Source organism: Dipodomys spectabilis, unplaced genomic scaffold (assembly GCF_019054845.1).
Source record: "Dipodomys spectabilis isolate Male_0828 unplaced genomic scaffold, ASM1905484v1 ptg000042l, whole genome shotgun sequence".
Classification (NCBI taxonomy): domain Eukaryota; kingdom Metazoa; phylum Chordata; class Mammalia; order Rodentia; family Heteromyidae; genus Dipodomys; species Dipodomys spectabilis.
In genome coordinates, this window is record NW_024870719.1 from 4,871,022 (window position 1) to 4,886,388 (window position 15,367).

General features: G+C 37.5%; 1 protein-coding gene across 1 annotated transcript in view; it reads left to right on the plus strand.

Annotated features, from left to right (window-relative positions):
• The window catches only part of Ttc6 (tetratricopeptide repeat domain 6), a 166,211-nt gene that overhangs the window by 150,357 nt on the left and 487 nt on the right, over positions 1-15,367 (plus strand). Inside the window, exons 32-34 of the mRNA XM_042677817.1 lie at positions 2,060-2,212; positions 3,379-3,549; positions 14,795-15,020. Coding sequence (XP_042533751.1) covers positions 2,060-2,212; positions 3,379-3,549; positions 14,795-15,020 — 550 coding nt within the window. The remainder of the gene's footprint in view (positions 1-2,059; positions 2,213-3,378; positions 3,550-14,794; positions 15,021-15,367) is intronic.

The following is a 15,367-nucleotide window of genomic DNA, read 5'->3' on the forward strand; positions in this document are numbered from 1 at the left end:
GGAAAGGAGTAACAAGGTTTACAAGACATATACATTACTTATGTAACTGAAACCCCTCTGTACATCACCTTGACAATAAAAAAGAATATAAATAAAATATAAAATACACCAAAAAATTACCATTTATGTTGAAGTGTGAAAGACTAGTAATTAGTCACAGGACTAGGATGTGGTTGGTGTTCCAGACAGAAAGAATAGCCACCAAAAAATCTTAAGGAAGAGATAGAGAAGGGGGGAAGGGAAAGGGAGGGAGGGAGAGAGAGTGAGAAAAGGAGGTAGTGGGAAGGAGGGAGATAGAGGGAGGGGGAGAGAGAGAGGGAGAGAATGGGAGGAAGAGAGGGAAGGAATGGGAGGAAGGGAGGGAGGGAGGAGGGAGAGCAGAGAGTCAGGGACTGGGAGTGTGGCTCAAGTAGTAGAGTGCTTGCTCATCAAAAATGAAGTCATGTGTTCCAACTTCATTACTGCCCCTCTCCTAGAAAGAAAATCAAATTGAATACAATCCAATGTGACACTGAATCTGACTTCTGGAAGAGCAGAGGGCCCAAGGAAGTAGAAGGTTATGGACAAGGGGAGAGTGGTTGAGACAGGCTAGAGAATTAAACAAAGGCTGGCATTGAAGATTTGCAGTCAAATTAAAAATAGAAACAGCATTTATCAGAGAAGAGGAAGGGTGGGCATATACAGTAGTAATATTCAATATACATATGTGAAAATGGAATCAAGGAACTTGGAGGGATGGATAGTGTTGGAAGAAATGAGGGAGAAATATATATATATATATATATATATGTATTATATATGTGCATATGTCTGTGTATAAAGACAATGAAATAGAAAAAAATAAGCATCAAGTTTGCATCTTATGAAGGGCTTACTAAATATGTAATCTAGAAATGGATTGAAAAGCATGCCAGTATAACAGGAAAGGAAGGGAAGTATCTTAATTTCTGCCCAAGGGAGGGAGAGTGACAATTTGTTCAATAACTACATATAGATTCCATTCAGGATACACCAGGGAGGACCACAGAGGTGTCAGGAACAAATGACAAATGGAAACCTATTCTAAGCTGGTTCCAGTTTAGTGTTCCACTAATCAAACCTTAGTTTGCCTGCTTCATGGTTTATTACACAAACTTGTAATGACAAGGTGGATTTCCTAGTAACTTACTCAGAGAGAGAACCAAGATTTGCCAGTCAGAAAACAAGATCTGATCTCCTTAAGTTTTTTTTTTTTAATGTTTTTAAGTTTTTTAAGTTTTAGGTGAGAGGCACTGGGCTCAGCTTGGTTAAAGTGAGTCAGCTTCTCAGATTCTGGAAGTTTGGGTTTTGAATCAATGAGAAGAAAGCATGGAGGTAGGACCATGCTGAATTAATTTCTCACTGATTTCCTGTGGTGAGGTGCTTAGTTGCTAGTTGAAATTCTCCAGGAGGCATTCAGAAATCCTTCTAAAGGTGTTATACTGCTCTTAACCTTTTCTCTCTCTCTCTCTGTAACTGGCACTAAATTTGGTATAGATATATGCTTGGTAGATATATGCATTGGTGGATATATGCATTGTCCATAGAATATATATAGTGGTCCTAAAATTCCAGATGCTCATACAATTTATAAAAATAAGTTTTAGACTATGAATTTATTCACTTATTCATGCAGCATATATTAATTTTACTTTGTGTACTATGCATATTTTATATGAAAAGAGATTATGTGCCAAGTAAGTAAAAACAGTTCTTGCCTGTGTGTGTGGAGCTCCATGTAAATACGTTAGCCATTGTGTGAAGCTCCGGAGTTGGAAATGGTGCTGTGATTTTACTGTGTCTGAGATTTGTATAGGAGATGACTTTACAATTAAATTTATTTTAATTTATTAAAAGTTCATCACAAATACTCAGAGGTAATTAATCAACTGACTATGCTCACAGTCCAAATTATTTTCTTACCTCAGATTTTACACAAAGTGAATATGCACTTACCAATGGTTTTAAGTGAGTGAGAATCATAACCGTTTGTCATGTTATAAAATATTTCTTATTTCATGAAATTGGAAATTTATTTTAGGCCCAAGAAAAATTCCAGAAAGCCTGGAACCACTTTACCATTGCCATAGAAGTTGATCCAAGGTGTTACCTAGCCTACGAGGGAAGAGGTGTGGTCTGTCTTCAAATGGGTAACAATTTTGCTGCGATGCAGGATATTAACGCTGCCCTGAAGGTAAAAGTCCACTTAGATGACGTTATTATTAGAATAAGTTAATACCACTCATGGACAGGTCCAAGTAAGAAGTTATCTGTTACCTTTGAAATTGACTCATATATAGAAAACATCCTACAATTTCCTATGTTTTTCCTCTGAGTCCTACAATAAGGAGTGGCTTGTCCATTTTATAACCTAGATGTATTAACAAAAAAGAAGTATAGCTTAGTGGTAGAGCTCCTGTCTAGCAGTTGTGGTATTCTTGAGTTCAAACCTCAGTACCTCATAAACATCAATTCCTTTCAGTAAATGCAGCTTATAAATTTAATGAAACACCCATATTGTTTTGTTGCTGAGATTTTGTGGCCTGTAATCCTGGCTAATCAGGAGATCTGAGATCTGTGGATTGTGTTTTGAAGTCAGCCTGGGCAAGAAAGTCAGTGAGATCCTTATCTCCTGTTAAGTAGCAAATAGCTGGAAGTGGAGGTGTGAGTCGCGTGGTAGAGCACCACCTTGACTGAAAAATCCAAGCAAGAGGGTCAGGCCCTCAGTTCAAGCAACAATACTATCCCTGAGTTCAAACTTGAGTACTGGCACACACATGCGCGTGCGTGCGTGTGCGCGCGCACACACCCTCACACACACACACCCTCACACAAATACAGTTCTGTCATATAATGACAGAAAAATAGAAAAACAAGGTTTGACAGAACCAGAGAAAGGACAATGTAAAGCCTGATTCTTCCTGGAATGAAATGGCAACTATAAATCTTTCGTTTTAAATACAATAGCAGAAACTTCTTTTTCCCTATTTTTAAAGTTTCATTTCTGCAGATTTGAGTAGATACCATAATGTGTGAGATAAGCAAAGGGAAATAACAGAAAGAAAATTGCTATAGCACAGGACAGATAGGCCTGCTCATTAACAATTTAGTTTCTCCTCCACTTAACCTAGATAAGCAGATAAACTTTCCCCATGTGGCTGTCCCTTGGAAAGGTTCTGAGTAAAAATAGTTAGATTGCAATCATGTCAACAAAATTTCACACCAAGCCCTTTCTCAAAATACTTTCTCTAATGGGGTTTTACCTGTGCTCTATTACTGGTTTCCCACAAATAGATTTCATGACATACCTGAAGTCAGAAATGAATACTATTCCTAGATGCTCATGCTCTTGTATTCCAGATCAAAACTACAGCTGAGTTCTTAACAAATCGTGGGGTGGTTCATGAATTAATGGGTCATAAACATAATGCTATGAAAGACTACCAGGCGGCAGTGTCTCTGGACCCCACGTACTCTCTGGCTTACTACAATGCAGGGAATATCTACCTTCACCACAGGCAGTTTTCCCAGGTAATGTGAATCTTCTTGAATATTTCCTCTTTGCCCTTAAATGCTCCATACGTATACTCTTTGGTATGCGTCATATTGAAACACAATCCATTCTATCTCTAAGGTAGTAAATCATTAGCTCCCCTTAAAAAAAATAATGTTCCTAGTTGCTCAGGAGGCTGAGTTTGAGGATTGCTGTTTGAAGCTAGTCAATCCAGGAAAGTCCTTATCTCCAATAAATTACAAAACAACAACAACACCCCCCCCCCCCCAATAAAATAAAAAGAACAACAACCCAGAAGTGGAGCATGGCTCAGGTAGTAGAATGCTAGCTTTGAGCAAAAGGAGCTCAAGAACAGTGCTCAGGCCGTAACTTCAAACCCCAGGACTGGCACACATACATGCACGAATAATGTTCTCTTTCATAGCACATTCATCCATTAAATACTAATACTGCCTAGATTTGTTGTTCTTCTTTGATCAACTTTTCAACATTTGCCATAAACATTATTTGGATTTCCTGAGAGGAAATGTGGCCATTTTCCTTGCCATATCCATTGTCAACTATTTCTGCCTGGAATCCTTTGCTCTGCATGACAGGAGGGTCTAACTCTTAATTAATACCTTTTCTAAATGTCAGAGACATAAGTGGAATCAGTGAAGAGACTGGAATTTCTGATCTGGTTTTGTGTAATCCTTAATTCCTTTCCATTTCAATTTATAGTATCTGAAATAAAAGTATTTGGGTCTTAGGTAATATAAATGTACAAATATGTTTTATATAAATTATATTACAATTAAACTTTTAATTTTAATTAAAATTTTATTTAACTTGTAATGCATTAGCATGATCAAATTTACAACATTTTTTGAAATGGATTTTATTTATCTTTAAGTAGTTATATGAAGAAATTGCAATTCAACAAAGCAGTTTATGAATATGATGCATCTTGAACAATGTCACCTCTTTCAGAAAACGTTTTAATATTCTTAATATTATATCTATAATCATTCTTTTATTCCGTTGTCCCTTATCCTTTTGAATTGATAGTTTATTTATTGATACTCTTTCATTTATATTGTGGTATTTAATTTCTTTTTTCCTTTTTTAATTTTAATTTTATTGTCAAGGTGATGTACAGAGGTATTAGTTACTTAAGTAAGGTAGTGATTCCCCTGTCTTGTCTAACTTGTTACCCCCCTCTCTAATTTTTCTCCCTCTTTCCCTACCCCTTCCCAATACTCCCCTCCCCCCCAAGTTGTATAGATCATTTCCAACATATCGTCTTGTGAGTACCACTGTTACGTAGGTTCCCCCTGTCCTTTGTCTCACCATTTTGTTGTTCCCCTTCCCCCATTCAATATACATATTGAATGTATATTCAATACCCAGGGTACCAAAATGTATTACAGTGACAACAGGGGATAAACAATAGGAGGAAAAACACAAAACAAAAAAGAAATTACATAGTACTTTGAGAACAATGAGAAAGAAAAACCTCTTATGACCATGTCGTGGAGTTCATGTCACTTAGCATCATCTTTTTTTGGGGGGGAGGGGGGTTCTGGTCATGGGGCCTGAACTCTGGGTCTGGGCGCTGTCCCTCAGCTCTTCAGCTCAAGGCTAGTGCTCTACCACTTGAGCCACAGCGCCACTTCTGGCTTTTTTTTCCTGCTTATGTGGTGCTGAGGAATCGAACCCAGGGCCTCATGCATGCAAGGCAAGCGCTCTACCACTGAGCCACCTTCCCAGCCCTAGCATCATCTTATATGTCATATTTACATAGCTATTGAGCTATTCTGCTCATCGGCTAAGATTATACTAGGCATATACTAATTATTCCAAATAAAAGGAACCATGGGACCTATGTTTATTTGGGTCTGGTTTACTTCACTTAATATGATTTTTTCCCAAGTCTTTCCATTTCCTTAAAAATGGGGTGGTGTTTTTCTTTCTGACAGAAGCATAGAATTCCATTATATCTATCTATCTATCTATCTATCTATCTATCTATCTATCTATCTATCTATCTATCTATCTATCTATCTATCTATCTATCTATCTATCTATCTATCTATCTATCTATCTATCTCTATCTATCTGTCTACCAAATTTTCTTGATCCATTCATCTACTGAGGAGCATCTGGCTTGGTTCAATATCTTAGCTGTGGTAAATAATGCTACAATAAACATAGTTGTGATGGTAGCTTTAGTGTGGCCTTGTTTGTGGTCATTGAGTAAATGCTTAGAAGTGGATTTGCTGGGTCATAGGGAAGTTCTGTGTTTAGTCTTTTGAAGAATCTCCATACTGCTTTCCAGAGTGGTTGAATAAGTTTACACTCCCACCAACAGTGTAGTAGCATTCTCTTTCATTAATTTTTTCCAAACACTGTTTTGTCAGTATCCCATTTATTTTGTCCTGTAATTTGTATCTTTTCTGTTCTTTGTTTTGATTTTTGGTACTATGCTCAAGCTCTTTTTTTTTTTTTTGAGTTTTTTTTTTTTATTGTAAAGCTACTATACAGAGGGTTACAGTTACATGAGTGAGGTAATGAGTACACTTCCTCTTGAACATTGTTACCCCCTCCATTGTTTTCCCCCTACCATCCCCTCCCTCCCTCCCTTCCCCGAGGTTCTTTTTTTTTTTGATTGTGATTAAATGATTACATAATTTCAAAGTCACAAGTTCATTCTAACTTCCCTGGAGCAAATTGTCTACCACAGTCTGTAATATATAACAGTGTTCACATGTTATATACCATATTTGTGATCAGCAGCATGGGGATATTTAGTAGTGGTTCAACCAGATGAGCGGGAGTTCTTTGTTTCTTAAGTCCTGTTAGTTTTGTCGTATCACCTAACCTTTTGGATTTAGCATCCACTTATCAGGGAGACCATGTACCGTTTGTCTCTTCGTTCTTGGCTTACCTCGCTCAACATGATTCCTTCTAGCTCCATCCATTTCCCTGCAAATGCCATTATTTTGTCATTTCTAATGGCTGCATAATATTCCATTGTGTATAGATACCACAATTTTTGGATCCATTCATCTGTGGTGGGGCATCTAGGTTGTTTCCATATCCTAGCTATTGCGAACAGTGCTGCAATAAACATGGAGGTGCACGTGTCCTTGTATATTGGTTCCTGTTGTTCAGGGTAGATGCCTAGAAGTGGTATGACTGGGTCGTAAGGGAGGTCAATCTTTAGCTTTCTAAGGACCCTCCAGACTGCTTTCCAAAGTGGTTGTATAAGTGTACATTCCCACCAGCAGTGTAATAGGGTTCCTCTTTCTCCACATCCCCTCCAGCATTTGTCGTTGGCTGATTTGTGGATGTGGGACATTCTGAGTGGGGTAAGGTGGTATCTCAGGGTTGTCTTTATTTGCATTTCCTTCACCACCAGGGATGATGAACAGTTCCTCATGTGTTTCTTTGCCATTTTTATTTCTTCATTTGAGAAGTCCCTCTTTAGTTCCCTTGCCCATTTAGTAATTGGTTTGTTAGGTTTGGGAGGGATTAGTTTCTTGAGTTCCCTGTATATACAGGATGTTAACCCCTTGTCTGATATATTGCTGGTAAATATTTTTTCCCAATTAGTTGGTTGTCTTTCTAGCTTAGTTGCGATAGATTTAGCTGTGCAGAAGCTTTTAATTTTAAGGTAGTCCCATTTGTCGAGTCTCTCTCCAACTTGTTGTGACCCTGGGACTCTGTTCAGGAAGTTCCTTCCTGTGCCTATTAGTTCAAGTGTCTCTCCTACTCTGTCCTGCAGTACTTTCAGAGATTCAGGTTTAATGTTAAGGTCTTTAATCCATTTTGAGTTGATGTTGGTGCATGGTGATAGGCTGGGGTCCACTTTTAGTTTTCTGCATGCGGCTGCCCAGTTTTCCCAGCACCAGCGGTTGAAGAGGCTGTGTTTCTTCCATTGTATGTCTTTGGCTCCTTTGTCGAATATCAGCTGGCTGTAGGCCTGTGGATTTATATCTGGATCTTCTATTCTGTTCCATTGGTCTTCGGGTCTGTTTTTGTGCCAGTACCATGCTGTCTTTGTGATTATAGCTCTGTAGTAGAGTTTGAAGTTCGGCATGGATAGCCCTCCCATATTGTCTTTATCCCCTAGAATTGTTTTGGCTATTCTAGGTCTTTTGTTGTTCCATATAAATTTTTGGACTGTTCTCTGTATTTCAGTGATGTACGTCATTGGGATTTTAATAGGAATTGCATTGAATTTGTGTATTAGTTTTAGAAGTATCACCATCTTTACTATATTAAGTCGGCCTATCCAGGAGCATGGGAGGTCTTTCCATTTCCTAGTGTCTTCTGCAATTTCTTTCTTTAACTTTTTATAGTTTTCATTAAATAGTTCTTTTACATCTTTGGTTAGGTTAATTCCTAAATATTTTATTTTTTGGGAGGTTATTGTGAATGGGGTTGCTCCCTTTATTTCCTTCTCTTCCTGTGCGTTATCAGTGTATAGGAAGGCAACTGATTTTTGTGGGTTTATTTTGTATCCTGCTATTTTGCCGAAGTGACTTATGATTTCTAAAAGTTTGGGGATGGAGTTTTTGGGATCGTGGAGGTATAGTATCATGTCGTCTGCAAAAAGGGATAGTTTAACTTCTTCTTTCCCTATGCGGATCCCTTTAATGTCTTTTTCTTGCCTTATTGCCCTGGCTAAGGGTTCTAGGACTATGTTGAAGAGGAGTGGAGACAGTGGCATCCTTGCCTTGTTCCTGTTTTTAGGAGGATTGGTTGTAGCTTTTCCCCATTAAGTATAATATTGGCTATTGGTCTGTCATAAATGGCTTTTATTGTTTTTAGAAATGTTCCTTCTATTCCTATTTTCTCCAGAGCTTTTAGCATGAATGAATGTTGAATTTTATCAAAGGCCTTTTCTGCATCTGTGGCGATAATCATGTGATTCTTGACCTTGGCTCTGTTGATATGCTGGATTACATTTATTGACTTATGTATGTTAAACCATCCCTGTGTCTCTGGGATGAAGCCTACCTGATCATAGTGTATTATTTTTTTAATGTGTTTCTGGATTCTGTTAGCTAGAATCTTGTTAAGGATCTTTGCATCTGTGTTCATCAAGGAGATTGGCCTGTAATTCTCCTTTTTGGTTGGGTCTTTGCCTGGTTTGGGGATGAGTGTGATATTGGCTTCGTAGAATGAGTTTGGGATAGCTCCCTCCTTCTCTGTTTCTCTGAAGAGCTTGAGGAGTATGGGTATTAGTTCTTCTTTAAAGATCTTATAGAATTCTGCTGTGAATCCATCTGGTCCTGGGCTTTTTTTTGTTGGAAGACTTTTGATAGCTTCCTGTATCTCATTATAGGATATTGGCTTATTTAATTGGTTAACTTCTTCTTTGCTCAGTTTGGGTAACTTGTATTTCTCTAAAAATGCATCCATTTCTGCCAGGTTTTCTTCCTTTAGAGAGTATAGCTTTTGAAAGTAGTCTGTTAGAATTGTTTGGATATCTTGGGTACGTGTTGTGATGTTTCCCGTGGCATCCCTAATCCTATTAATATGGGTTTCCTCTCTTCTTTTTTAAATTAATCTTGCCAACGGGCCATCAATTTTGTTTATTTTTTCAAAGAACCAGCTTTTTGTTTGGTTTATTTTGGTTATGGTTTTCTGATTTTCTAATTGGTTAATCTCTGCTCTCAATTTGGTTATCTGGCTTCGTCTAGTAGCTTTAGGTCCCATTTTTTCTTGTTTTTCTAGCTGTTTTAGTTGCAACATGAGATTATTTACTTGGTCTGTCTCCATTCTCTTGATGTGGGCACTGAGGGCAATAAATTTGCCCCTCAGGACTGCTTTTGCTGTGTCCCACAAGTTTCTTTGTGAGGTGTTTTCATTTTCATTGAGTTGTAGGAAATGCTTTATTTCTTCTCTGATCTCTTCTGTTTCCCAGGCCTTGTTAAGGAGTGTGCTGTTCAATTTCCATGTATTAGAGAAATTTCTGTGGTATGCTTTGTTATTGAGAGCTAGCTTGATTCCACTGTGGTCAGATAGGATACAGGGCATTATGTCGATCCCTTTGTATTTGCTTAAGTTCCTTGCATGAACTATGATATGGTCTATTTTGGAGAAAGTTCCATGAGCTGCTGAGAAGAATGTGTACTGTGTTGTTTTAGGGTGAAATACTCGGTAGATGTCAGTTAATTCCGCTTGAAGTATGGCCTCACTTAATTCGGTAGCTTCTTTGCCAATCCTCTGGTTGGTAGACCTGTCCTTTGGCGAGAGTGGCGTGTTAAAGTCTCCTAGTATTATCATATTGGGATCTATTTTATTCTGTAAGTTTGAGAGCATTTGTTTAACATATCTGGGTGCACCGATATTTGGGGCATATAAGTTGATGATGGTTATATCCTCCTCTTGGATTGTTCCCTTTATTAATATGTAGTGTCCGTCCTTGTCTTTCTGTACTGATTTTAATGAAAATTTTATTTTGTCAGATATCAGGATAGCTACACCTGCTTTCTTATTGGGGGAATTTGATTGGTAGATCCTTTTCCACCCCTTCTGCTCAAGCTCTTTTGATGAGTTAGTGCTCTACCACTTGAGTTACACTCCTAGTCCAGCTTTTTGAGAGACTGAGACTCAGAGACTTTTCTGCCCAGTTTATTTTTTGAACCTTGATCCTACAGATTACCCTCTTCAGAAAGCTAGGATTACATGAGCCACTTTTGCCTGGCAGATCCATAAGTCTTTTTTCTTAAATTTGAGTAAAATCCATATAAAATAAAATTTACCATTGTAACCGTTTTAAAATGTATAGCTTGATTTGTATTAAACACATAGTCTGTCGGCTTTGACTTTTTTAGAAAGTTTTTTTTCTGAAGCAAAGGGAAGTTTATAGTTTTGCTCTAGTGACTATCATTGTATAAAAACTCTCACATTTCTCCTTCTTATTTTGTGTACTTTTTCAACCATAGCAAAAATATATCTTGTATCTCTTCCTTGTCACTTACATGAGGGTGTAAAACCATAACCCTTCTCTTCCTTTTTTCTTCTGTTTTCTAGACAATGTCTCTTCTTGTATCCTAGGCTGGCTTTGAGCTGGCTGATCTCTCACCTCAGGATTCTGAATGAGATTTCAGCATTTAAAAAAAAGTAAAGAGAGGGTTGGCTCCCACAGCCTGTTCTTTACTACTGATTTTCACAGAAGACTTTCTAAAACCACTTGTTGCCTCTCTGTTTCTCTCACCTTCCAGGTCTATGCAGACCTTCCAGTTCAAACCTCTACCTCCACTGCTTCTCCAACTACTTCAGTGTGTCTCTGTCCTCCTCTTACTAGACCTCTCAGCATCCATCTTAGTGGATCCTTGAATTGTGCATAAATGTAGCATAGCGTCAGTATCATCTGGGATGAAAAGACTTACACAATCTTGATCAAATTGCCTCTTAAAAGTCAAAGGAAGTTCATAGAGAATGACTTGATGGTTGTGTAGAATCGAAGCTTGAACTCAGCACCTTGTGATCTATTGAAATGAGTGCTCTATCATTCGAACCACACCTCCATCCTTTCCTTTCTCCATCTCAGTGCTCTTCACTTTCTATTACCATTTTTCTATCTTCCATCTTCCCAGCTGGATGATGCAGCCATGACCCTTAACAGCCTGCTGACCCCTGTGATAAGCTCTGCTGATCTTAATAGGGAAGCTGGAGGTTGGGACAGGGTATCAAAGGCATAATTTTATAAAGCTTGAATGAGGATGTCACTGCCATGTCAGTAGACAGCTAATTTTTTTCCCCAGGCTGACAACCTAAAGTCTAAACTTCATTAATCTTAGATCCTTCCTAGAAATATTTCTTCCCATTGTAAAGTTGGTTAATAAGATGAAGACAAATAAAATACCCAAGGGCATTTTTTGTTTCCATCTGGAAGACTCAGGGAACCACATACCTTTAAAATTTATTTAATAACTCTGTGAGAATATTCTGTGCAAAATTATTTGTTTAGATCTATAGTGCAGTCTGACATAAAAAATAAGGTTCAACTCCATAGTTGCTCCATACTTTAGACACAATAATTGGGCCAATATTTCATTTCCAATGTATTCCATTCTCTGTGTGCACACATTGGACACTATGGTATATCATGCACACTTCCTCTAGAGATAAGCAGACTTTCATTTATTTATGCCGTATTCAACTATGCTACTGTGCTTGCCTGCCTCTCCTTTCTGCAGTGACAGCTGATAATACAGAAAGGAATATGTAAGCTCTAGGGGAGTGGTCCCTAAACAAACCAACTCATCTCTGGAGAGTTAAAATGTGTATGAGCCTGGTGCTATGGGTCACAACTGTAATCCTAGCTACACAGGAGGCTGAGACCTGAGGATCATGGTTCAAAGACAACCCCATGAAGCTCTTATTTCCAATAAACGACTCAGAAAAAGTGCTGTAGCTCAAGTGGTAGAGCGCTAGCCTTGAGCACAAAGAAGCTCAGGAACAGTGCCCAAGCCCTGAGTTCAAGCCCCAGGACCATAAAAAAAATGTATATTATCTGACTTTCTTTGTCTTTAGTGACCTAATGATTTAAAAGCACATTTGGAGTAGTTGTTTGCATAAATTTGGAACTACTGATGACTTAAATAATTGGATATACTTTTAAATCAACTTATTATAGATATGAGGGCATCAGACCAATTGTTAAAAATTTAAGGCCTTTTATTACTAATTGCATTGCCTTGGAATTGCTTCATACTCCTTATTCTTCAAGTAACTTCATTATGTTTATAAATTTTCAATTTTCAAAGCAATATATTCTGGTAGTACAAAGTTACATTATTCAAAGTTAGGTGCATTACAGGTATTTCACTGAATTCTTTTCTCTAACTAAGGTATTCATTCGTTCTTACCTGGCTAAAGTCATGTTTTTGTGATATAGAATTGTCTAGTTGTTATCAATTATTTGTTAGTGATTAAGGTGAAGTCTGCTACTTCATGAAGAATGTAATGCTTGGAGTCATTCTCTTGCTTCATTCCCGATGCCTCAGTGTAGACTTCTTTTTAGGAGTTAATTCTCTTTAAGCTCTTCACAGGTAGATGTCAATACTGCTCCCATTTTAATGGATCTTTGAATTGCACATAAATGTTGCATAGAGTAACTACCACCAGGGATGAGAAGACTTATACAATCTTGATAGAATTGCATCAGAGGAAGCAAAGTTCATAAGTACCTGAAGACTCTATTTATAGGCATTAGAAGAAAAGTAGCAAACCTGTAGTCGTTGATTGAGTCTACTACATTCTACATGTTGTTCTCAGTACTTTATATACTAGCTGCCTCATTCTTAACATCAGTGCAGGAAGTAGGTTTTTGTTTATTACCTTTGTTTTACAGAATGAGGAAATTGATGTAATTAGAGCTGTAGAAACTCATCCAAAGTAGAGGCAACATTTGAACCTCATGCATGTGCTTCTTGGTCTGAACCACAGCCACCATGACTCTTGAGGAATTGCGGACAGATCCTTAGGAAATCCAAAGGGAAATAATTGGAGAGAAAACAAACAGAAACAAACAGAAAGGTTGGAGAAAGACCAGGGAGACAGTATAGAAAATTTTAAGTAAGAAAGAGAGATGAAGAGGTCCATTCCACAGAGGTACATTGGCAGAAATAACTGGAAAATGTTCATCTGTAACCATAGCCAAAGCAGAGCTCATGGAATGGGAGGAGGTAGATAGGAGGCCAGTTTGTGATTGGTTGGGAAGAAATCAGCTGGTAAATGACTGGAGAAATCGAGTTGTATTGTAAAAAGGTTTTCCTTTAGTTTCAAGTAGGAACCAAATGTTCATCCATCAGCATTAGAGATAGAGTCCTAATGAGTAGGAGAATGTCTAATCAGCATCTCAGTCACATTGTGATGAAGGGGTAAGTTAAAAAATTCCCATTTATTACATATCAACATTTAATTAAAAATAAAATAAAACAACTTGCTAGATTTCTAGGTTGCTGTTGGAAGATCATTTCCATTAAGCAATGCCAATTAAAAGTCAAGAAATTAACCAAAGCTCTGGTACATTCTTTCCAGATAGCCTTTTTCATTTGGAAGTTAAAGATTGAGGAACTTGTGCCTGTAAGGTAAATTACAGCCTGCTAAATGTAATCTCTGAGGCTCTCAGAAAATTCTGCTTTCTCTTTTAACCAAACTCCACCCATCTTAATTTTTATGTTGAAACCTGAAGTTGATCACAAAATGTGAATATATAAATATACTGTGGTATATTAATATGTAATATATAATTATCTTTAAGTAGTTGTACAAAGGATTGTCATTCAACAGAGCAATTTATGAACACAGTGTGTCTTAACATTTTAACACCTCACTCATCCCTCCCAACCTACGCTAGAGTCTTTGATCTCAACAAGTTGATTTTTTCCTCTTACTTATAAATTTTCATAGTATCACTGAGTTTTCATACTTTTGGACATTGCTTACAATTTTCTCTTGACGATTCAGTTATCTGTTCGCCTCTTGTTCTGTTTTCATATACAATGTGTTGCCTATCTAATTTTCATTTTATCTTCTGTTCAGTCTTTCCTAATTGACTTTTTAACCTCTTACTTGTGGTTCTGTTCAGGGGTATGAAATTTAGCTGGCAGTCTGTGGGAATATTTCACTATACTATGGAGAAATATTTTTTATGATCGACATTGACTAGCATTGCTGGCACATAATGTTCAGGTTTAGATCTTAATGCCTCCAAAGGCATGTATGCTAAAGGCTTTGTCATAAGCCACTGGTACTGTTGAGCCATGGAGGAATTTTTAGGAAGTGGGACCTAGTAGTAGGAAGTGAGGTCATGGGGCACATGGGACATTCCCTAAACACACACACACACTCTCTCTCTCTCTCTCCTGATTGCCATGAGATGAGCATCCTTCTCTGTCACTCTCTTGCCATGAGGTACTGTGCGCCACAGGTCTACCGCAACAGGGCCAAGTGACCACATCCTGCAGTCTTTGAAACAGCCAGGCCAAATGGATCTTTCCCTTCCTTTAAGTCAGTCACTTCAGGCATTTCAGTACAATGACAGAAAGCTGACCAAAACACATGGCAAAAACAAAAACAGAGCCAACTGTTGTCTTTTTTTCTTTTCTTTTTTAAATTTTTTTTCTATAGGACTTCTGTATTGGAGATGAAGGCTTCCATTGATCTATTATTGGTCAATCTTATGAAAGAGCTTCAAATTTCCAATGGCTGTCAGTTACAGTAGATTCAAATTATTTTATTTTTTTCAACATTTTATAGGCCATTGACTACTTCTCGAAGGCTTTAAAGTTTAACCCAGAAAATGAATATGCTCTCATGAATCGAGCTATTGTGAATACAGTATTAGAAAAATATGAAGACGCAAAAGAAGATTTTTCAAGTCTAATTGAACGTTGTCCTTCTTGGGCTGCAGTGTATTTTAACAGAGCACATTTGTACTGCTGTTTAAAGCAATATCAATTAGCTGAAAAAGACCTTTGTCAAGGTATTGTTTAGTAATTATTTTGGTAAGATCATAGTAGTTGACATACTCCTTTCTTATAGATTACAAAAGAAAAAATTGTCTCCATAAATTTGCACAAGAATCAATGTGTCTAGATATCTAATCATGCCTTTCATATAATATACATTCCTTGATATAATTTCTTAACTTGAAAGAAAAGATTGTTGATTGCAAAATGGGGAGATTATGTGAGGAGGAAACCAATGGAAAGGGGTATGGAAAAAGGAGAGGCTGAATATAATCGAAGCATTTTATCTTTATATATGAAAACAGAATAATGAAGCCCATTAAATTTATTTTTAGAAGGGGAATGGGGAAGAAGAAGGAAT